At 42.3% G+C, this 24193-nt stretch overlaps 1 protein-coding gene across 2 annotated transcripts in view; it reads left to right on the top strand.

Annotated features, from left to right (window-relative positions):
- The first annotated feature begins 7648 nt into the window (after positions 1-7648).
- Positions 7649-24193, top strand: part of MTR (5-methyltetrahydrofolate-homocysteine methyltransferase) — a 52729-nt gene continuing 36184 nt past the window's right edge. Inside the window, exons 1-8 of one of the 2 annotated variants that reach the window (XM_052805985.1) lie at positions 7649-7778; positions 13559-13770; positions 16406-16495; positions 17325-17394; positions 18531-18623; positions 18716-18822; positions 20126-20185; positions 22419-22513. In XM_052805985.1, the coding sequence (XP_052661945.1) occupies positions 7742-7778; positions 13559-13770; positions 16406-16495; positions 17325-17394; positions 18531-18623; positions 18716-18822; positions 20126-20185; positions 22419-22513 (764 nt within the window). In that variant the 5' untranslated portion in view covers positions 7649-7741. Of the gene's footprint in view, positions 7779-13555; positions 13771-16405; positions 16496-17324; positions 17395-18530; positions 18624-18715; positions 18823-20125; positions 20186-22418; positions 22514-24193 lie in introns of both variants that reach the window. The other variant, XM_052805986.1, reaches the window with a different exon arrangement.

Here is a 24193-nt window from a genome sequence, read left to right as displayed (position 1 = left end):
TCTAGTTTAATGATCTCAAGGCTCCCTTGAATCGGATTTTGAAGGGAAACACTTTATTTCTACTTGATCAGAATGCAGTTGTTCTTGATGTGTACTAAGGCAATAAAGTATTATTCCCTTTTTTTTATTTAATATCTTTAGCTTTACCTGCTACTCCTGGAGTACTTACTAGACCCTTCAATGGACAGGAATGATAGTACGCCTCTCCAGCCACCAGCTGTATATGGAAAGAGATTTGTGTACCACATGGAAAATTAATATATAAACCACAGATTATTCCACCAGCACTTTCTGGCATCAAAATCCAGGTGCTTGCAGTGAGTTTAGATCTACACAGTAAAGAGAGGAGAGTTATGCCTGATTAACCTATCCCCCAGCTCACACCCTCTTCATACCCTCCTTGTGGCTTTGCCAGCTCCCAATGTACCTGCCCTGCATGCATGTAGAAGTGAAAACAGGAGAGAAGAAAAGGGGGGGGTGATACAGAGTATTTTCACGTGCCACAATATACAGGGAGACTCAGATCTGCTTTCTCTTGCAGCCCTCTAACACTGCTTAAAAGCTCAAGTCATTGACAGAGACTCTATTATGTGAGGGGCTGTACAGTGTATAAAGACTGCTCCTGATCTAAGGAACCGTTGGGAAACGTACATGGAAAAGGCTGATGGGATGTAGCAATGCTAATAGAGACTTCTGAGGACTTGTCAGCAGATCTTAGATTGCTTAACATGTTTTAGGCTTTACAAGTGTTAAGGCCCAAAAGTAAGTCTTTTAGTTTAACAAGACAAAAAGAGATGTCAGGAAAAAAAAAAAATCAAAGGGAATTATTGTAGACCATAGGCTCCAGAAGAAACTTTTCACTTCCATGTTGAAAAGAAGACAAATAAGACCTGACTGGTGTACTAACCACAGGGTGGAAATAGTTGGCCTTTAGGGTGACAAAATACACTCTGGGCATGTTTGTTTTAATGTAAATTTCTATTACTGATAACTAAAGAAGGGCTCTGCCCTAGAGCAGTGTTCCCTGTCAGTGTATCTTGTTCATGCTGTCACTACTGCTTGCAGATACAAGAGGCTTCTTCTTCCTCACAGTTTAATTTCTGAAGCTTGGGCAAGATTTAAAACCAACACCACCTGTGAGTATTTCTTCATATCTTAAGATACACAAGACTTTCAGCATTGTTCACTGTGAGGGTGGTGAGACACTGGAACAGGTTGCCCAGAGAGGCTGTGGATGCCCCATCCCTGGCAGTGTTCAAGGCCAGGCTGGATGGGGCTTTGAGCAACCTGCTCTAGTGGAAGGTGTCCCTGCCCATGGCAGGGGGGTTGGAACTAGATGGTCTTCAAGGTCCCTTCCAACCCAAACCATTCTGTGATTCTATGATAAGGTTCTTTTCTGTCTGCTAGGTTTATATTGTTATACCACCTGCATATTTCTTTCATTTAATATTTTGTTTTGAAAACAATTTTCTTTATTCACAGTTAATATTTCCAGCAAAAGCAGTTCTCTAGAAGCATTCATATTTCTGGAACTGGTTCCTTAAACTTGTTTTCTAGCTCATATCTGGGACTCAAATCCTTGCTTCCTGTCTCCTTGCTCCTGACCTCATCAGCTTCCTGTTCCCCTCCCTGTTTCTGCTCTTCTATGTAGAATAAATTGAACACAAGAGAGGGGATAGCATTGCTCAAACCACTCTGAAGAAAGAGGTAGAGGAAATGTCACTGCTATGTCTGTGATCACATGCAGTTTTCACAAAGGGTTGAAACTTGGTGGGTTAGACTTTAAAACAAATGGAATGAACTGTGCAGTTTCAAAGTCCTTTAAAGGAAAGAGAATTACCTATAAAACATGCTTTTCTAACAGATAGTTGATAACATACAGGATTGTTTGTATGTGTAAGTCAGGGAAAGCCAAGTAGGGCACTAGTCTTTCCAGGTATTTTACACAGATGGGTTCCTTCTGCCTTTGCAAAAAATCTTAAAAGGTTCGCTGTTCACCGAAAGAAAGCTGTATTAATAGAGGCTGTTCACTGCCTGGAACAGAGTCACGACTGACAGCCGGGAGCACTGCTGGAAACTCTCCAATGCCACTCACACATCATATGACCTGCACATGTACCTTTTCTCTGCCCCGTTGTGCTACGTCTGCACTACCAGGGTGCAGATGGCTGCATTACTTGGCTACGTCTGCGCTTCTCATGTTGTCCACCTTTACGAGTTGGCCAAACCTTTCTACAATCCTGCTTATTAGACACATTTTCATAGATCTCAAGCTGTGTTGAACACAAACTGATGTGCTTGCCAAGTGGAGTGTGATCCCATTTAAACTGGACACGCAGCAAAAGTATGCCTAGGGCTTGAGCTCTGATAGTTCCCCTCAACTTCTTGTGGCTGTATCTCCGAGCAGTCTATCTACTGGTAAGGCCCAAAGAACAGCAGCAGGCTCCAGTTGCCCTCAACAGCTACATCTCAGACCTCCACCCCTGCACCTCCCACCCATTAGCCACAGAGATGCATTTAACTCAGGCCCTCATCCTCACTCCTAGCTTGAGCTATGTTGTATGTATACTATGTCTTGCCTAGTCTATGAGACTTTCTGGATTGACCTGGGCCTTGTCTCATGGCTATGGATTGTCTAGTGATCACTGGACTGTAGGCTGAACCTGGTAGCGTTGCTGGACTTGCTTTTCTTGTTTTGGGTAGTGCAGGACTGCCTCCTTGCCTGGGAGGTTACTGCTGCTGCCTGCCTTGCCGTCACCTTCACACCTACTCTGTCACCAAGACCTTCCAGTTCTCCTTCACAGGGTGAGCCCTGCAGCCTCGACTGGTTTTTGAGGCACTGTGTATTGAGTGGAGAACTTCATAAATGGCTTGCTGTAGTCCCTCAGCTTGTGGATGTCTGGCAAAACAGGCAAGACGCTCTGCCAGCACCTAAGAGAACAGGAGGTACCTTCAGAAACCTCTTTCCACAACCAGTCTAGACTGATCCAGGGCAGATGTTGTCCTGCCCTGGGCAGAGGCAGTGCAGCTCAGACTTCACTCAGCCATGCTAACAGGGAGAAAGAAGCTGAGAATCTCACACACATCCACAGCAAAATGTTTTCTAACTCTCTGAGCTCAACGTCGAGCAGGTTTTCTTCGGTGAACGCATTTAGCTGCATGTGACGTGGCCCTTTTTCCTCAGCTCCCATGCTGTCACAGGGCAGCTGGCAAGCCTGCAGCAGTTCTTCCTCTCTCTGTTATGGATTTGATGTGGATGCCTGAAAGGTGCATACTGAAGGTTTTAAAAACGCTGCAAAATTTCATAATCATATGAAGCCTGAAATAAATTGAAAGCAGTTGACACAGTTTGCCTTACGCAGCTCTATGGATAAGCTGTAAGACTACACCCCCTATTGAATTCCCCGTCCTCTTGATGCCTGTGTTTCAGCCCTTCTAGGCATTTATACACTTTTTGATCAACATGGAGTCTCTAAAGAGATGCAAAAGGTTATATTCAGTTCACTTTAGTGTGTTTGTTTTCACTGTGATGGAGACTTTGGGGTTTTTTTTAAAGTAGTGAAGTCCAAAATCTGTTCTGTGGTAAGTAGAATAAATTTGTTGATATTCCTCTAAGCTGCGAATGTTTAATAGGCTATTTTGGCATTTGGAGTGTGCTTAGAATTGGTCTTGAAACAATCAGCTTTCTTCTGGTTTCTGGTAATATTTTGATCCTGGAATAGAAATGTTAACGTCATAAATTGACTTATACAAATAATCTGATTTGGATCACAAAAAATCACCCTTTAAGTTGTGGGGCTAGAAAATTAAATAGAAATTGTAATTCTTAAGCACAGGGAAAATTCTGAAAATAAGAAACAAGGAGTGTAACTTAGTGAAATAGGGCAAGAATTCAGCTGCAGCAAAATAGCACAAGTGGTAAGTAACCTTACAGATCAGAGTGCCAAGAGCTGTGCTCTGAGATCAGATTAATCTGTTTTCTCTTTCAGATTTCTGCACGGTGCTGTGAATGCTTCACTCGGATACAATCCTCTGAAATACGACTGTTCTTTAGTAACATGAATAATCCCACTGTTCTCATTTAAATAAGGATTACTTATGTGAATAGCCCATTGGGAACCACATCCTCAGGAATAAAGGCAGATAATATGGGAATGAAAGGCATATTTTTATAATTAATATTACGGAGGTATCTAAAACACATAACCAAAAGCTAAAAGAGTGTGCTAAACCCCTGTGTTTGATCTTACACGCGCATAAGGTCAGTATGCCATTTGAATACATGGGTGTGCAAGTAGAGAGTGAACTGGTGAACCAGATCCTTGGCGCTGGAAAAAAAATCAAAATATGAAGTTGGCTTTGTTTGCTTCAAACACTACCTGGTTTTAAAAGATCTGTGAGAGTTTAGCTGTGTGTGGGAAGAGCTGGGGAAAGTGGTCATTTGAAAATGCCTTCGAATATACTTGAAATACCAGAACTTGATCTGACTTAAAGATTTTTTTTTTTTGCTAAGGATATTAATTTGGATTTATAGTTTAATTCTGTTGCAATTAGGAAGATGTTAGTTTCACTGAAGCACCACTTATAACCACCTTCAGAAACCAGGATTCTCACCATGATGATAGATGTCTGCAACTGATGTTTAAATAGGACTAATTCCCAAGAGTGTTAAGGTTAGGTTTCTCAGGTGTGGGAATGATGGCACCTTTGTGTTCTCCCTTCCTTTACTCCATTGCTCCAGCAACTCTAAGCTGCTCCTGGTGTTACTCTAAATGTATGAAAAGGAACAGTATTTTGACAGCCTAATTTAGTAAAATAAGAACACTCTGTAACACAAAGAAAAAGCAGTTTTCAAGCTTAAGGGCATGCTCGCTGCAAATCCTCATAGGTTTCCTGCAAATTCACCATGTATTAGAGCTTCTCAAAGAAATAGTTCAAAAATCTTGGTAACTGCAGGTGTGTGGCAGCCTCAGGATAGGGACACATGCCGGGACTCAGCACTGTGCAGTACTGTCATGATTGAAACTAAACCAAGAAAAGGCACCTGAGATCCTCTAACACTACAAAACATATTAAAGCTGAAGTTCTGTGTTGATACTCCTTTGTTGGATGATCTGGTTTGATAATCGCTACCCTTAACCGTCATTCCTCTTTCCTTCACCCTCTGGAGTGTATCTTGCCTCGGTTGTGCTCACTCAGTTGTCTGTACAATGCCAGTTTCTCAAGCAGATTAAACACAGTCTGAGGCTGGGGGGCTGGTGCCCTTTCTTCCTGCTGCTGCTCCTACATCAGCTCTGGAGACCATTCAGCTGCAGGCGAATTGGATCAGAAACCTGTTCCCACTGAAAATTGACCTTTAAGGAAGACTTGTGTTTAAGGGCTAGCACCTGCATAAAGAAAGGCACAGAAATAGGAGGATGGCGCAGGGTGGAATTTGGGACTGACTTTTCACAGCACTGCACAGTCAAACAGGCTCAAACTGGTTGTGAAATCGCAGAGCAAATGGGATCTGTGAAATGATACTTTTCAAAAGCACCTTCAAATTTTCAGCTTTTTTTTTTTTTCCCGCTGACCTACTTTGCAGCAGTTACACAAACAACTGCATCAGCACACGCAAGGACGTGCTGAGCTGTGGTACAAAGATCTGTTGCCACAAAGCAACTGTGGAGACAGTGAGCTTTTTAACCTGAATTGCTGCCATAGAAAATTTTCATAGTGTTATATGGCATGACAAAAGGGTTGGAAGTTGTCCAAGCAAGGAAATACACACCCTAAAATCTCTTAATGAACGGTTCTCAAAGCATTGCCCATCTCTATAATTATGCAAATTATGTGTAAAAGGGATAAAATTAAGCACTCTCTAGGAGTACCTGACTTTTGCTCCTGTTTAGTGTATTCCACTTCTGTTGTTAGGCTTTTAAAGTTTATGGGTTTCCAGACCATTGCATCTTACACTGGAATTTTGGAACATATTTTTGCAGTGGGAGCTCAAGCTGACCACTGCAATGGTTTGCCGAGAGGCAAGGTCCTCTCTCCATCGATGTCTTCTGGCGTTCAAAACTGGAGCGTAGCCTCTGTAACTGAAGCTGGACTACTATCTAGTTGATTTGTAGGCTGCCTGTATTTCTTCTGAAGCTGAATTAGACATATACATTATTTAAACATAAAGCTAAATTTTTTATATGTACTTGCACCACCATTGACCAAAGTGACAGTTGATTATGAAAGTTCCTAGATCACATTGGACTCAAAAGGTTTGTAACCAACTGTTTTTGTGTCTCAAAAGAAAATTCAGGAGTAAACATTTAGCCTCCAGGAATCATCTACACTAATGGCTTTTGACTCATTTTGAGTTCCCTAAAAATTTTCCAGGGAAAATGCAGAAGCCATTATTAAGTACGGTACATGTAGCAACTCATACTCTTAGCTGACAAAAGGTTTTACCATTGCCGCACAGAGCTGAGGCCCAGGCGCCTGAAGGAGGGAAGCAAACTCAGTTCATTCCTGTTAACAGAGAACCAGCAGCCTCTGCATCTTCACCTTGCTTGCTTAAGTTATTGAACCAGCCAAGGAAAACTGGAAAGTCTGGTCAGTAATCTATTTTACAGACTTCCTTCTTCTTTTCATATTTTGAACACTGAACTGGTTTGAATGATGATGCTGTTCATGTTTATTACTGGCATTTGAATTACTAACACTACATGAAAGCAGCAGTTATTCCCTTGAGCTATTCCGACTCCTGGCAAGCAAGCATTCGCTACGCACAGTGAAACAATGCTTGCGAGGCTGCTCTGCAGCTGCAACAAGGCAGGTACTTCTGTCTTTTAAAATGCGAGTCCTCAGATAAGAAGTTGAAAGGATGTATCATCATAAGTGAAACTCTTGTGTCAAAATAAGGCACGTTTTATTTGTTTTGTTTGACTCTCAAGCAAACCGTGCCTTAATTTGCTCAATTCCTTTAGTATAAACTTGTTTCCAGATTTACATGTCAGTAACATACATCCATACATCACTGGCAAGTCTGATTTCCAGCTCATGTAAGGCATATTTACATCTCTTTCCTCTCAACACTAAGTCTTTAATTGCAATTCAAGTGTCGTTGGCATTTGAAAGACTTATTTCCCCAGCCCCTCCATCCCAGATGAGGCGGCAAAATCATCCCCCAGTAACTACAGGGGCATCTAAAGCTATCGGCACTTAACGTTAGGCGAGTTAGAAGACCAGGCTTTGCTTTCCCCATCCAGCCGCAAGTTTAAGAGCTGCCGTCCTCCGGCTGCAAAGGGAAAGCAAACCAGCTCCTCGGGTGAGTTTTCAGCCTGCTGCTGCGGCTGCCGCCGCTCCCCAGCCCCGCCGACACCGGCGCAGAGGGCTCCCGGGCGGCGGCCAGCCAGGCCGACAACGGGCCTGGAGGAGCGCTGCCCGCCGCCGAGGGACAGCTCCCTCACCCCGCAGCCTTCCCCTGAGGCAGCGTCTGTGTGACAGGCGGGGGGGCGACACGACACGACGCCCCCCTCCCGCTCCCGCCGCCCGTTCCCCCTCAGGCCAACGGCAGCGACGGCCGCCCCCCCGCCGCGGGTGCAGCCCGCGCTCGCTGCCCGCGCTCTGGGCGGAGCTCGCGCGTCAGGGGGGTGGTGACGCGGCCGCCCCGCCGCCTGGTGCTCGCCTCACGGCTCGCGCGCGGGCCCCCTGGCCCCTCGCCCCGCGGCGCGGCGCGCAGCGGCGGCGGTGACGTCTCGGCAGCATGGCGCCAACGGGACCGGCGGCTGCGGACCCGCCGGGTAACGGGCGCGAGCGCTGGGGGTGGGGGTGGTGTGTGCGCGCGCCGGGTTTGGGGGGGGGGGCGGGAGAGATGGCGCTCCCCCCCCCTCCCCCTCCTCAGGCGGTAGCGGCGGGCCCGGGCCCGCCACCCGCCACGTGCCGCTGTTGTGGCAGCGGGGCGGGCCCTTCCCTCCTGCGGGCGGGAGGGGTGAGGGGAGCCGCTTCTCCTCTCCCGGGAGCGGCGGGGGCTGCCCCTGAGGGGTCGGCGGTCCTGCCGCAGCCGGCGGCGAGCTCGCCCTCCCCTCAGCCTCGGGCGTTTGCCCGCGGTCCCTCGCCGGTGCGGTGGCACCCTGAGGCGGTGCTGGCGGGGGCGTGACAGTTACTCCGCAGCGTTTGACTTTTGTAAAAGCCGCGTTTGGCGGCTCGGCGCGCGTTTAAAGACGTCGCGCCTACCCGAGAGCGCGGTGTCGATGGCGATAGTGAAGAAGGGCGTTTGTTGCGGGAGCCCCTCCGGTGCAGAGCCGGTCCCTTGGAGCAAGGCTTCGCTCTACCTAGAAGGGGTCCGGAGGGTGCTGGGACACCCCCCGTCGGACACAGTTAAGCCGGAGGGGGGGGGGAGCAACTGCGTGAGAGGCTGCAGCGTGGTGGTAGGGACTGGGTGTGCTCCAGCTGCTCCGGGGCTCTAAGCCAAAAGTGCCATTTCGCGGGTTAAACAGAAGCCATTGGAAGGGGAGAAGTAAAATTAGCTGCTAATTGGCATTGTCGGTACTTTAGAAGGGGCTGTTCTGTCAGCGGCTGCTTTCAGTGGTGCTGATACCTGCAGAGATCCCAGGCACTTTCCTTTTTAGCGTGTCTGGGGGGATGCCTGCTGCTGAGCCTGTACTTCAGCCCGGGCTTGCATCCCTCGGCTTGTTAAACAGACCTGCAGTCCTCCTCGCTGCAGAGCTGTGTGCAGCACCGACTCCATAATCGGCTTTTGTGGTCTGAGGTTTTTCCAGGTTCCTCTAGCAAAGATGACGTTGACCTGCCCTGCCCTTTCTCCCCTGCCATTTGGGGTTAAGCCGTGGCTAGCGGCTGTTCTGCTGCTGCAGAACTGAATGGGTTTGGCTGAAATGGCAAACATGGGAGGGTATTTCAGCAGCGGCTTGAGAAGTGGTGGCAGTTGGAGAAAAGTTCTGCTTAGATGGAAGCAAAAATTGCATGCTGGGGGTGTTTGTGGAGCCCCGCTGAACAGGCAGAAGGCAGTAGATGGTGGTGTGTACATCTGGCAGTGATGCAAAGGACTTGCGTTTGGGAGCAGGCTGTTGGGAAGCTGGGCGAAGCGCTTCTCCCTAGCCTTTCAGTGGCAGGGCTTGCCACAAAGCGAGACTGCGCTGGTCTGGTGGCTGGTTTGTTTCCTCGTGGTTACTGCCCACGGTGAATATCTAGTAATCTGTTGTGAACAGTTTAATGCTGGGAGATGGACAGCTGTAGTTATGACACAGGAAGCTTTTGAGCTCGGGATTTGTGTGTTCAGCTAGAGATGGTGGGCACAACTCTGTTATTCTGAGACTTCAGTGACTTTTGTGGTTGTTGTTTGCCTTTCAAGCTAACTTTGTAAATGCATCGGCTACACAAGTGTCTGTCTGGCTGTTATAGAAGACCTGAATGGTTCTTAAGACAGGTGCCGACCCGGAAAATGCCAGCAAGGTGCACATAGGTAGCCAAGGTGAAGTGGTCAGATCCAATGCTTCTCTCTTTGGATAGGCAGGGTAACAAATAACTTAGCGGTAGGGTGCTGCTGCCCACTGTTGTAGAGGACCTGTCTGCCATCTGTTGCTACAGTTCATGAAACTCCTAATGTTGCCAGAGGGCATCCACTTGAAGAAGATTTAATAAATTAAACAGCAAATAATGCTAAGGTTGTCATGAGCTGTCTGTGGCAGGCTGATAGCAGGAGCGTCCTTTTTTGCTACTATTGTCATAATTTCTGTGTGCTGCACAATAATTCTTTAAATGATGGAGAAACTTGTGCTTGGAGCTGGTATGGAGCAATGCTGGTTTGCTGAATTAGGATGTGCAAATGTGGAGTGGCCCTGTGGCATGTTAGGACAGGACCTGGTCAACTTATGAAATAGGGGGTACCGTAAGTGCCTTAGCTCCTTGTAGTTCTTCAGTTTGTGTTCTTCCAAATTAACGTGACGAAAATACTGTAATACTGTCATAGCTGGGTTGATGCTTTATTAAAAGCTTTGGAAGCAACTTGTAATCCTTTATTCCTTTCCAAGTACTTGTATACCAGACTATTTTATACTAAGAATAAATTTTTAATAGAAGTGCATAAATAATAAATGCTACCTTTTGAGAATCATTGCAGGCATCAGAAAAATATGTTTTTAAGCAAATTGCAGGCTTGGAAGTCCTGTTTCTTGTGGAGAACACGCGTTTATCCCCTCAATTCTGCACATATGGCCTGTATGTGGGTTGGGTTGGGATAAGGAGATGAAGGAACGTCATCTTGCCTTATCCCCTGGGCTGTTTACTTGCCACATTGTGAAAATGGAAGGTTACAGTCAGGCAAAGTTTGTAATTGTTAGTGGTAGAATGACTGTAGGGGTGAACAGCTGTACCAGAGAGACACCTTCTGTGCTACGCAAACTTGGAAACACCTACAAGGGGTAAAAGTTGTTGTAGCTGATATAATTTCTCCTTTCAAGACTAGTAATTCCCCTGTTCATGTGATCTCAAGCCAGAGTGTTTACCTTGGGGAAGTGAAGTAGGGTATTAGGATTTTTTATTCTGCGTTCTGTATCCCATTGACTTCTAAGCCAATGTTGTTGGGTCACTTTTGTTCTGTCTTGGTATGGTCTGCTAAACTAGTTCCAGCCCTAGAACACTCTGTGTTAGTGTGCTTTTTATTTTAAGTTTCAGTAGAGTATAAAATCAAGGTAATTGGTCCTGGGTCCTGTTACCACTGCTGGTTTGCTACTATTTCTGTTACAGCAATAGAGGCAGTTTTTCTCCTGGACACTTCTGAATGGAAGAGGGAATCTGTTTCCCAAAGCTCACTAGTGATCTTTATAAAACAAATTTTTAATCAACTTCTGGCTGAGCAGAGGTAGAAACGGGGTTTGTAAACCAAACAATCCAACCAACCAAATAAAAAAGGCTGACCTGATTTTTTTCCTTGCTTAGGAATTTCTCCAAATATTTTTTCATTTATTCTATAACAAACTCTTGCAGCCTGTCTGTGCTGGAGAGGGGAATTATGTGAGTTGAATGCTGAATTAAGATGATGGTACTTGTTTAGCAGAGCTGACTCCCAGCCTCCTCCCTGCATTTCTGCCAAGGGCAGAGTTCAGCACTTTCTAGCATGGCTTTATGAATTGATCCTCTCTGATTTATGGGGTCTTTTTGGACCTGTCTGCAGACTTTGTTTCCAACTTGAAAATTGCATCGTCAGTGTGATAGAGCACAGCTTCAAGTAGTGCAGGCTCCTGATGGAAGAAGAGTCAAGTGTTATCCATAGCAAGGACAGGTAAATTGGTGTTTGGTGGGCTTGGAGCTATGCCATCCATTTGTAAAACGTAGAGGCTGTGTACCTCTGGCACTGATGGCCACCTTCATGATTCCCACCCTATTTCCCGCAGCTTTTTAAGATGCTGCTGAAGAAGCACAGATTTTGAAAGCTTCTTCCGAATAAGACTCTTGCAGAGCTGGGAGCAGAGATGAGACAGAAATCTGTGCTTCTATGAGCAGAAAACTACACTGAAGCCGCATCTGTTCAGTGAGGCAAGCTGTAGAGAAAGCAAAACAGACTATGTGAGTTGCAGGATTGAAAACCAAACTGTAAATCTTTGTTTGCTTCCCAGTATGTATAAGAAGATAGTTGGGAAGCACACAGGTAAAAGGGACAGAAGCCTATAGAAGGGAGGAGTGGTGCTGCGGGAGCTCTGATGGCCTGGCTCAGCTGTCTGGGCTGCAGCTCTCAGCGTCAAGGAGTTTACTTAGGAGGCTACATTAAAGCAAAAGCAAGCTCTAATGTGTATGTCTCATTGGGTTGTAGCTCTTGCAAAGCACGTGAGTTACGCTCCATGGGAGTCTGCACTGCAGATGTACTTTCAGGTACAATTTTTTGGGTCTTGCTTCTGAAAGCCTTTAGCTCAAGGTCTGATCTTATTTTCATGAATAATTTGATGGTTTAGCGTGAGTAGGTTTAAGCTCTTGTATAAGAACCTGCTGAGCCTGCCTGTGGGGTGTTAAAACTTTCAACTTGAAATGAAGGTGGCTCGCTTTTTTGTATTTTAATCCCCCTTCAAATGCTTCATACTTGTTATAGAGCAAATTTTGTTTGGCTTCTCTTCTTGCTGAGACTACATCTGATTTAGAGCTGTTTTTCCGGAGCGTGGGTATAAATGTAACCTTGTAATGCTTTACTCTTGGCCTTATCTTCTCTCTAGCATATTCTTTTTGAACAGTACTGATGTCAAAACAGAAGTTGCATTGCAAGAATGCAGAAGGAAAAAAGTCAAATCAGTTAGCAGTTGGCAGTGATTTTTAAGTACTACTGAGTGTAAGTTGTAATGAGATGTAAGGATATTTTTGTGCTTCAGAAATCATTCATTTTTACAAGTGTTTTGATGATAGTGCATGACCAAAATGCAAAATAGGTGTTTACTCAAAGGGAGTAAGCCCAAGCTGAGTGAAGGAGAGAGATGAAGAATAACACATCGTTCATCTACATGGTTGTGAAAGATAAGTGGGGTCCCACTTATAAATTGGGTTTTTGGTAAAGAGGCTGTTTAATTATTTTGCTATATGGATGTAAGTTTGTCTTTGTTCTGAAATGATTCTCCGTACATTCTGAAGAGGAAAAGTAGGATTACTTTTGTTGGAGTTTGGGGGATTTTGTGGTGGTGGTGTTTTTCTTTTTTTTTTTTAATGTCTCAGATTATAGTTTTGGCTTTTTGTTTAATGTTTGGGATGGGCTTTGTTTGGAATCTTAAAGCATGACAATATTGCATCTTCATTCCTAATGATAGCTCTAAAATTTCTACAGTCTTCTGTTTCAGTTATTGTTAGACTTATCCTGTCCAGTATCTTACAGTTAGCATGTGATTTGCTTGATTTGTTTTCTTCTGGCATTGTTGTGGAGCAGAAGAAGATCTTGCTGTGTTTGTGCGAAAGAAAGTAAAACCTGGCTATTATCTCCTGCGTATCTTGTAGTTTGCTCACTAACAGAAGTGCAAAATCATTATTTACTACTCTAAGGCTAGAAAGAGGTGAATTTGGGACTCAGTTGAGAATTGTTTTCACAGAATTGTTCTGTTTATTTCTCTTTCTCTATCATTGTGGTATAGGCAATTAAAGTAGAAAATTTTTAAAAATTTACTAGTTTCTGGTTTGCACTTGCATACCACTGGGAGTATGGCATCTGGTACCAAGAGGTAGCTCTGTGTTGCTGTTCAAATGTTGCTGTGGTGGATATTATCACACTTTTCAGTGTTGGAGACTAGTTTATGTAGAGTTTGATGTATGCCCTTGTGAACTTTTGATATGCTCTTTTTCTGCAGCTGACTGTGTGCAGGTGACTGTATTTAGGTGAAGGACCAATTGAGTCTAATTCTCTTTAGATAGATGCAGCTGTTACCTGACATCAGGTGATTGGAGCTGCAGATGAAGTAAACCAATTACTGTTTGATTTCAGTAGAGGATTAGTTATTTTATTCTGATTCTTAAATGGGAAGAGCTCAGGTTGCACAAGTGTGTAGCTAGGGAATTTCAAAACTGCTTGAATATTGAATTTATTTTCTTAAAGCAGATCCCCAGAAAAGCATGGAAGTTGAAATTGAATCAGTTCTGCAGGAGCGGATAATGGTTTTGGATGGAGGCATGGGTACCATGATCCAGCAATATGCCCTGTCAGAAGAGGATTTCCGAGGGCATGAATTTAAAGATCATTCTAGGCCTTTGAAAGGCAATAATGACCTTCTCAGTATAACTCAACCTAATATAATCTGTGACATACACAAGGTAAGTGGTTCTGATTTCTGTCTCTTGACTAGAGAAGGAAGGATAATTTGGCCTCTGTGCTCCCCTTTTCCGTGCCACAGGCTACTGGCTCTCCTGTGTCTTCTGGGGATAGGGAAGAGAGTGCTAGGTAACCATGTGAAAAAGAACGAGCAGATTTGACTGTTCTGGTTGTGTGAGCACAGCATTCGTGTCTTGGTTCCTGATGTCACCCAGGCGGTGTTGGTTTTAAATCCCTTTTTGACTTATGTCCCTGATGCATTTCTATTAATTGTAGATTCTGAATTATTTAATTTTTCTTTCCTTTTCTCCTCCTCAACCAGCACTTGAAATGCATCTAAGTAGGACATATCTGAATTCTAGATGCGTGTTTCTATAATTGTGTATTAGAGAGCTGTTAAATGTGGCAGCCTGAAGCAGGCCTTTCCATAGTTACTGAGTATATGGGCTTCCTAATGAGTGTATGTACTTCCATATTCTTGTTTTTTCCCTGGAATATTAATGAGTGGCCCAGGGAATAAAACAGTCTAGGGTTGATCATTAGGAATTTGCAAACAGATTTCATTATTTTCCTATCTTTCCAATCTTCAATTAAAAAACAATTTTCTAAGTCTTGTATTTCGAGTTGTGCGCATTTGTGGGTTGTACCATAATAATTGGAACGTTGAATAGCATTACAACTAGTTGATATTCAGTTGAAGCCTCGCATCTGTTCTAGGTTTTTCCAATTATTTATTAAAAAGATCTGTATTTCATTGATCAGAATCGTAACTGGCTTACGTTTGTTAAACTTGGTATGTAATCTGTATTTTTATATTTACATTCTAACTGTCATTCTTTGGTTTTTAAGAACGATGAGTTGGAAAGAACCAGTCTTCGACCTATAAAAATTTAAGGAGGAGATATTTGTAGACTGAGTTCAGTCCCTAGATGGTCAACTGAGCTGTACTGGTTGTGAACCTTGGAATTTATAATAGCTTGTGGTTTTAATCGAGTAAGCTGGTTTAACAGTTGAGTTTTGCAAGTTTAGCAGAGCAATAGTGATGTGACTTTAGAATGAATGTATTGAGTCAAAACAAGTAGCCTGCTATCATCCCCTCAATGGCCAGTTGTAGGTGCTTTAGGAAGAGTGTAAGAAAGAACAAGTCTGTGGTGATCCCCATGCCTGCAGCAACTTTTGGGTCAGGTGCTTTCTGAGCCATGGGTGGTGACTTCATATTTTATAGCTACCAGTGGTTATTTCTTCTGAGATTTGGACAGAACTTGAAATAATAGATGAAAATATTTCTACAAAGTAAATGTAATCCCACTATAGGTATGGCGGTTGGTTTGTTGTTTTTGGTTTTTGTTTTTGGTTTTTTTTTTTTTTTTAATGGCCCAGTGAGTCACATCTCACGGATATCAGTAACTTGAAAAGTAAATGTTAGCTGTACCTTGTCTGGCAAAGTAAGATTCAGTGGTAAGAGAGGTGATGTATTTTCAAAGGCAAAAATTATCTTCCTGCTTTGAGCATATTATTTCCTTCTGTGGTAGTAGACAGTAAAGTTGAAGGGCTTTTGCTAAAATGTCAGATCTGAACTAAACAAAAGCTAGTACAAAGCTGTACACATTTAACATCTTTCTTTAGTCTAGATGATTTTCAGAAACTTCATTACTTGGTTATTAGTGTACATGTAAGAACTTGTATGTTCCCATATAGCTATTTATAGGTATTTCCATATGTATCCAGGAGGAGTTGAGAGAAAGCATATTAGTTTGCAGCAAAACATGTTTTAAAGCAAATTTAATTATTTTCTGCGGTTGTTTGGATCAAGACTTTATTTGCCCTGTTCCACCTGCTGAGTTCACCTGCTTCTTATAGGAAAATCTGAGTGGTTTATGTTTAATGGCCACGTGAGTATTTTTGACTTCCTAGCACTTCAAATGTCTTAATTTAATTGAATATGCAGGGGTTATCTAACAGTTAACCTGATCAAAAAGAGGAGTTAGGGAGGGAGGAGGGCAACTGATAGAGGTTATAAAAACTCAGACTAGAATCTGCAAAAACATTTCAGTTTGCATTGATTTCACTTTACTTCAGTGGGAGTTAGACAACCAAAATGGAGCAGAAGGCTTAATTGTTTTGTGAATCTGGGCCATTAGTTAAACTTTAAATGTGGTCTGCACAAAATATAATTCTACTAAGCTTGTATTCTGTCTCAATATGGTCTTGTGCTCTACAGATCCCTTTAGAATGTTTAAATTTTCTAATCCTCTGTTGTTGTTTAACTGGTGCCTTTTCTGAGTCTGCCCACAGCAGCCCTTGCTTGCTCATGGCAATTGGACTAGGTCCAACTGTGTCGCTGTGCAAAAATCTAGAATGTGCTCCAGGTGCTGGACTCAGATGGAGGTGACTCTGTGAATGTCACCTGTTAATAGAAAGTGTGGCTGACACTAAAACTCTGAAGATAGGTTACATGGAACACTTCTATTGCTTTGGCCCTGTGCCTTTGAGTAAGGCCTTCAGAGTTTGATCTGCTTTGAATTAGGAGATGACTTGTGACTTTTTGTCAACTGAGTGAGACAAAGCAGTTGGGTTGCTTTCATTCCATATCTCAGTTCTGGAGGTCTTGGAGTTTTTTTCTTTCCTGTCTTGCAGGAATACTTGCTGTCAGGTGCTGACATCATTGAAACTAACACTTTCAGCAGCACCCGAGTTGCACAAGCTGACTATGGCCTTGAGCATTTGGTAAGAAAGTTAAACTATTTACATATTAGAATATTAATCAAGATTTTTGTCTTAGCAGCCAAGATTAGCTCAGTCCTAGAGTCCATTGGTATTGTGTTTATTGACTGCATGCTGCCTCTTGAGCCATGTGATGAGGTTGTAGCTCATTTCCGCTGCTGGGGACAATTGTACTTTCTGTGTGTGACAGTCGTAGTGTACCTCTTGTTGACGAAGGCACAGGCAATAATAATTTGTCCTAGATTTTGTTTGAGCATTCACAGAATGTCTCAGTTCTGTGAACAGGGATATTTTGCTTAAGTCCTTCCAACTTATCAGATGCCACAATGGAGCTGCTTTTTTCCTGGATGTTATTTGTGTGTTGTTTGTGCTGGTCTATGTATAAGTCCTTTCAAGCTTGCATTTGTAATGCCTATTCTGTGTTATGTATTGTTTTGAGAATTTGAGAAATATGTGAAAGAAAATACTTGGAAATATGCTACTTGAATAAAAAGTGAATTTAAAAGTAGGTTAATTTTGTCCTCAAAGTCCTGTTCTTCAGCTTCTGTTGACTTCAGCAGGATTTAATTACTACCTTACAGAATGAAATTTTATGATTAGCATCTGTAGGCTGGGGCGTATGTGGGATGAGACCTGCCATGTAACTCTCTTGCTGAGATGTATAAAGCTGTTCCTTTTGAAGTTTTGTAATAGTGCTTATATGTACTTGTATGGCTTAGGGAGCCTTCAGAGTGTACTGCAAGCTACTGAATGGAAGTGTTGCGTTTCTTTGAGAATAAGTTATTCTGTACTGAACTAAAGGTTACTCACTAATTTTATGTAATTGTTCTAGGCGTATCGGTTAAACAGAGTCTCTGCACAGGTGGCCAGAAAAGCAGCAGATGATGTAGCTGCTCAGACAGGTAAGCAATATTTATTTTAATTTCATATTCATTTGTGGTTTTGACTGTCTTGCTACAATCTTTGAAATGTTGCTAACTAGAGGATAGCTTGATGTTGACGTCACAGGGACATAACTTGCAGACATGCACACTTTTCATTTTAGGCACACTAGCAATTTCACATCCCTATTCATATCATGCTAATTTCACCATGTCTGCAGGATCTAGTCCTTAGTGTGTTCTCCAGAATGGCTGTCCTGTGCCTGCCTGTTTTAGACTGCAGGCGATACCCGTCTTCCAGATGTGTTTTAGAGAAACCAAATTCAGCAGGGACTGTTAAAAGTTACTAAGGTTTCTATGGCACAAGTCTTTGTACTACAGAATTAGGATAGCTGGTTGTAGGTAAATGTGGATTTCCAGTTACTCCTAGTGTAAGTCTCGTGGTTTGACTTTGCTCAGCAGCTACTGGAAAGTGCTTATTAGTATGTGACCGTCATCTGTAAATGTGCAGTCTTTTACCTTCCAGGCTTTATGTGAGAGGGTGATAGCTCATTTGCACTGCTGTAGACAATGCTGTCTTTCAAAGCTTATTTAATTTCCTCTTGTATTCTGGCATCAAACTGTATTTCAAGCTAACAGTGCTGTTGCTGCTGTCCAGATAACACCTTACTGGTGTGATTCATAGTATGCAATAAAAATGTAAGATTTGAAATATGCTTTAAAAAAAAAAAAAAAGCGTGGTGTTTTTTTTATGAACACGTGCCAGAATATTCAAATCAGGTTATCTAGTGAAAAATGCCAGGACAGTTCTATGCCGTGCATTTACAGTAATTGAATGAAGCTTCCTGTGCAGAGACAAATGACACTTAGAAGAAAAATTAACTGAGCCAATTGCCTTTTTTGTAGATGTTCTTCTGTGTCGTGTGTATACACTGAACATCGTGTTGGATAGGATTAAAACAAAAGTCAGCTGTGCTGGGTAATCTTGTGCTGATCAAACTCTTGATTTGAGACAGGAGTTTCCTGTTTTATAGTTCTTAATCCCTGAAATGCGTGTCTTTGTGTCCTTGGAGGTTTTTTACATTGACATGGCTGTCATTGGGTTTTTGGTGTTTTTTGTTTTTTGTTTTTTTTTTTTCCTCTGTGTCTTGGTTTAGGAATTAGGAGATATGTTGCTGGAGCCATGGGTCCAACAAACAGGACACTCTCTGTGTCACCATCTGTGGAGAGACCAGATTACAGGAACATAAGTAAGTATTTATAACCATCAAGTTATTTAACTTAGGTGATGGTTTTGAAAGTGAGACCTCCAGATGAAATTAACATCATTCCTGTTTTATAGCTTTTGATGAACTGGTTGAAGCCTATAAGGAGCAAGCCAAAGGACTTTTGGATGGAGGAATTGATATCTTGTTAGTGGAAACCATATTTGATACAGCCAATGCCAAGGTGAGACACCTGGAAAAAAAATACTCAGTAATATAAGTAGTTGGTGTACTACCTAAGGAAATTCAACATCGTACTTCTAAGAGCTATCAGCTACTGTTTACTAAATACATGAAAAGACTCTTCAGTTGATAACAAACAGGTAGAATGTAAGGAGATGATTTTTAATCAGCCTTTTCCAGAGTTTTTCCTTTGCCTTTTAATGTGTGCCGTTCATATCTTTCTGACTTTCTGTGCCAGCTGTCCTCTTATTCCCAGAAGCTCTGCTGTACTGCAAAACATCTCCAAATGCATCTGATGTTTGTATTGTTCAGCGTAAGCATGTCTGTCCAAAGGATGCTTGTGATGCACACTGCAGAGGGAATGTCCAGTCCATCTGATTACAGGCGTGGGAAGGCTTGTGAGACAGTCATGTTAAGATGTTTTTTGGTAACTCTGACACTCTATCACCAGCTTTAAAAAAGAATAATTGGGAGTAGAGGATTAGAAGGGTAAAATAGGAGGAATAAACTGTTGAAATATGACACATTTCATGTGATTTTTACAACTCCTTCTTTATGTAATAATTGCTCAGTGCAGGCGGTGGAGTTGTTAGGGCGCTTATAACTGTCTTGCAATTTTACATGGAAAAGTCTGGCTGGATATGCACACAGCATTTCTTTAGGCTTTTGCTGCCAGCTGATTAACATGTGCAGTGGCGTGACTTGCCATTTGCAGATTGGACCAGTCATCATGGAAGTTTGGCTAGGATCCTGTAAGCTTAACATAGTACTGAGCTCATGTTCACGTGCAACTTTCTTGCCCTAGGGACACAGGAAATTTTAAGGACCTTCGAAGGGGTCACTGCAGTCCTTACTGTTAAAATTTGTGGTGGTTAGAATCCTTTGCAAACTGCATGTCTAAACAGATTGAAGGGCAGTGAATGTGTACTGAGAACAGTACATACAACCATGTTTGGGGTGGAGGTTGTGCTGCAGATGTGAGGGAGAAGTACATGCTGGTGTGATTTGGATTTCAGAGTAATCTTGGTCTTATTTGGTTACCCTATGGTACTTCTTTTCTACTTGTTAACAAAATGTGTTTTGGAATATCTGGAAGATATTAAAGCTAAGGGTAAAACCTCTTGAGTATATAGTAAGTTCTGCCAGGCCATATGAGGTAGCAAGATGCATAAGCAACCATAAAAAAAGTACATAATAAAACCAACAAAACCCCAAAGGAGCAAACCCACACAAACAAAGAAAACCCAACAAACTGAAGAACTCCTGAAACATCCATTAATATTTTGCAACTTATTCTTCTATAGGCAGCTCTTTTTGCACTCCAGACGTTGTTTGAGGAAGAATATGCTCCCCGACCCATATTTGTAAGTGTATATTATTTATTTAATATTTTACATATACTTAAGCTTGATTTGTGAACTAGCTGAGGTGGCAGTTGATAAAAGTGTTTTGAAATGAAGGAAATAAGTGTCTTGGAAATGTACTTTGTTCATATAATTGTGAAAGGAAAAACTCTTATGTGAAGAGCTTTATGAAAGCAGCCTTGGGTAGCTCTGTCCAGCTTATCACTCTGAAGACTAAGAAATGACTTCATTCCAGTGTGTATTCATTCTGTGTATTTCCACAGGAAAAGGTCTGATGATGATTTTTCAGGCTTGGTGTCTAAGGATGAAATTAAGCAAATTCTGCCATATTTTCAAGTAGAATATGAGTGACTATTAGACAGAAAAGGTCTGTCTAACTCCATATTCTTTCTCTGACATGTCTTTTTCTGACAGGGGCAGTCATGAATGTGTAGGAATGAATATAGAAAAAGAATAAGCTTGTTTTGAAAGTTCTGATGTATTCTTCCAGTTTTCTGCAGTTTGCAGCCCAGGCTTTCTGATCTGCAGTTTGTATCTCTTTGTACGCTTTTGTTGAATGTGTTACTCCTTCCTTGAATCTATGTTCAAACCTGTATGGGACCCACACATCCACAAAATAATCTGTCAGTAACTTTCACAGCTGATGAATGTGCTGGTTTGAAAGTTTGCTTACTTTTGGACTTTCCACCTGATAACTACTTTTGTGTCTTGCCATTTGTCTCTTGAAAGTCACAGTGAGCAGCTGTTCCACGTTCCCTTTGCTGCATAGTCATGGCATTTATAGTCCTCTGTGAAAACCTCCTTTAGTCATCTTTTTCATCCTGAAGAGTCCTTGTCTATTTAGCTGCTCCATACTGTTCTTTCATTATTCTTGTCACCTCTCTGTTTTTCACTTCCTTGAGTCAGAGGGGAATTAGAATAGCATACAGCAGTCAAAGTGCAGACATCAGGGATTTGTATGACAGCCTGGTGATGTTCTCTGCCTTGTCCATTTCTTTCTTTGTAGTTCCTGATGTTTTACTTTACTGCTAGTGAGCTTTGAAATTGCATTCATAAAACTTTCTTTTGTTACTCAGATTAGTTTCTTGAGCAGTAAAGACTAGATTGTAGGTGTCATTATGTAGAATTTTTCCTGTGTTCACAACTTTGATTCACTACTTGATGAGCAATGAGTTTCTACTTTTTTATCATTCAAGTCAGTTAGCATTGACAGTTTTCTGATTACGTGGTGTTGACTTTTTGTCTTCATTGTCCTGAGCGGAATGGTCAGTGAGCTTGGTTGCCTCATTCTCTGGTCCCTTTCCAGTTCAGTTATGTTGAGAAGTACAACCCTTAGCATAGCTCTCTCTAGGATTCCACTGGTTGCCTCCCTTGACTGAGTAGTTTGAAGGAAAGTAGCATCAATGTTAAAGCATGTTTTGGAGTAAATAATGGGTTTACCTTTGCATGGAGTCTTCTAAACTCATTCCATCTTCTGGAAAAAAGATTTGTAGACTTGGGAAAGCTTTCCTGGCTCATTCAAATGCCTCCTGAATTCTCAACTTTGTAGTTGTTCGTTGGAGGTCAAGGCATTATTTATTATTCGGACATCTCTCTCTGTATAGTACTAAAGCGGTATGATTATACAGGTTAAGACTTTTATCTCCACTATGAAGTTGCAACATCTGATGTTCCCTTGCGGCAAAAGGAATAACTGGTTTTTAAGGGCAGCCCCCACTCTCCTGCCGTCCTACCCTCCAACCACCACCCACCACCAAACAACCTAACAGCAGTCCCGAGACCTGAAATAACATAGAGGGGGAGGTAGGGACCATGAGGAGGGTAGGAGAGGAGCTGTGACTGCTGATAGCTGCCTAAACAGGTAACCCCTGCAGATTGGTTCTGAGGCCATCATCAGAATGATACCATGGTACTAGTGCTACCTTGCTGCTGAATGGTTCATGGTAGTTTTCTCTCTTTCCTTTTTTTTTTTTTTCCCTTTTTTTTCTTTTTCTCTCCCCCGAGGAGGGGGGAGAGGGAAAGAAGACTGGTCAAAGGTTTGCCTTTTCCCTAGATAAATATTTAAACACTTATAGGGAGGAAACAGTTTAATTTTTCTGTTTGGGTTGAGCCTCATCACTTTGAGTGGAGCACGGGTCCTGCTGCTTTGACTTTTAGCAGTTCAGCCATTTAAATTCTTGGTTTTATTGTTAATTTAATTCTTTTCCTTTCTCTATGTTCAACTGGTATTTAGGTTTCTGGAACCATTGTGGATAAGAGTGGGCGTACCCTCTCAGGCCAGACAGGAGAGGCATTTGTCATTAGTGTTTCCCACAGTAAGCCACTTTGGTAAGGAAATATATCTTTCTCTTAGTAAGTTAACTGTAGATTGTGATTCTTTTCTATTTTAACCCCTTGCTTGCAGCTAAATGGAAGCTATATTAACTGTGATCATATTTAATCATGTGTATTGCTAACATGTTCTGCTATCGTTCCGTCAGCAGAAATTATGTTTCCAAAGAACGCTGAATTTTTAAAACATTGCTCTAAATAATCTGGGGTTTTGTGTTTGCAACAGCCACTGAAATCACAATTAGGTCAAAGAATTAAAAAAAAAAAAAAGTCTGAAACTGTAGTTTGCCATCTCCTGCTGTCTCAGATTGTGCAAGGAGCTAACTCCTGGTGTGGGCAGGGCTTACATCTCTTTATTAGAGTGAAGCAGTGCCAGCTCAGTATGTTTCAGAGTGGCTTGAAAGAGCAAATGGTATGATTTCATTCTAGTGTTCTTTTTACTAAACTGTTACAAAGATGTAACAGTTTTTCTCAAGGATGTGAGTTGTTTCGAGGGCTCCTGATGCCTCCATTTACTTGCATTCCTTTCTGTTCAGGCAAAAAAATTGAAGTAAGTGTGAGACTTAAGAGCTGTGAAAATGCATAATATAGAAGATTTTGGTCATTGTGCAAGGTTTTGTGTGTTAATTTGAATACCATTCCCTGTTTCTCTATTCTTCTGTGTTTCTATGCCCTATTCTACCTCCTCCTTGCCTCCTCTTCCCTCTTTAACATTTCTTTTCTCAGGTTGGTTCTTCACACAAAAACTTACACCGGAAATAGATGTTCTTTTCCTAGAACATTCTAACTTAAAACATTTAATTCACTGTTAACAGTGCATGCCATGCACATTGTGACAAGCCATTGTTTGTTTTTACAAAAAAATTCCAGCTAAAACGCGCAATCTGTCATCTCGGTGACACAAAAGCAGAAGACTGCATTCACAGCTTTCCTGACTGCCCTTGAGGCTCCACTTTCCCAGACCAGACGGTGCTCCAGAAGTAACATATGGAGCCTCTTGGAACAGGGTGGTAGTTGACTCCTTCTCTCAGCATCACAGCCTAGTGATCCATATTTGGCATGAGTCTGTCTCAGATAATCTTGCTCATAACTCTCTCGCCTCTGAAGAGGAGAGAAGGGTACTGGAGCAGAAATCAAGAATTTATTAAACCATATTTCATAAAAGCTATTTTATGGGTCTGAATGCTTAGGGCCCGTTTCTCATTTATACGAAGGCTACTATACAGCACTGTGGCAGAAGGGTTTTGATTGTGGGAGCAGATTGCATTTAATATTGTTTCTGTTGCCAAATTGGTACAGAGTGGCTTTACGGTTGTGAAAAAGCTGATTAATAGTAGTATCCTAGGGATCATGTTATACGTGTTCACATGTTTCCATTTGGGTTTTGTATATCCTGTTTAGGGTGATGTGTTGTCCTTAAGTCAGTTTGGTTTGGAGACCCCCTATAAAGTGTGTGCTTTGTGTCCAGTTGATACAGGTAGTAGCTGAGAAACTTGTAAACTGTGCTTAGCAAGTGGTGAAAGATGTGTGGCAAGCTGCTCGCGATGAAAAGTGCTCAGATGTGGCATGAGTTCCCTTTGTGTTGTTTCGGATCCTGTGATTGTTTCTACTGTGGTAGCATTAAGAAGACATACGCTGAGTTCAGGGCCCTAACGTGGTGTTTGTTCTCATCCCAAG

Source organism: Harpia harpyja, chromosome 13 (assembly GCF_026419915.1).
Source record: "Harpia harpyja isolate bHarHar1 chromosome 13, bHarHar1 primary haplotype, whole genome shotgun sequence".
Classification (NCBI taxonomy): domain Eukaryota; kingdom Metazoa; phylum Chordata; class Aves; order Accipitriformes; family Accipitridae; genus Harpia; species Harpia harpyja.
This window is presented reverse-complemented; position numbering and strand designations above follow the sequence as displayed.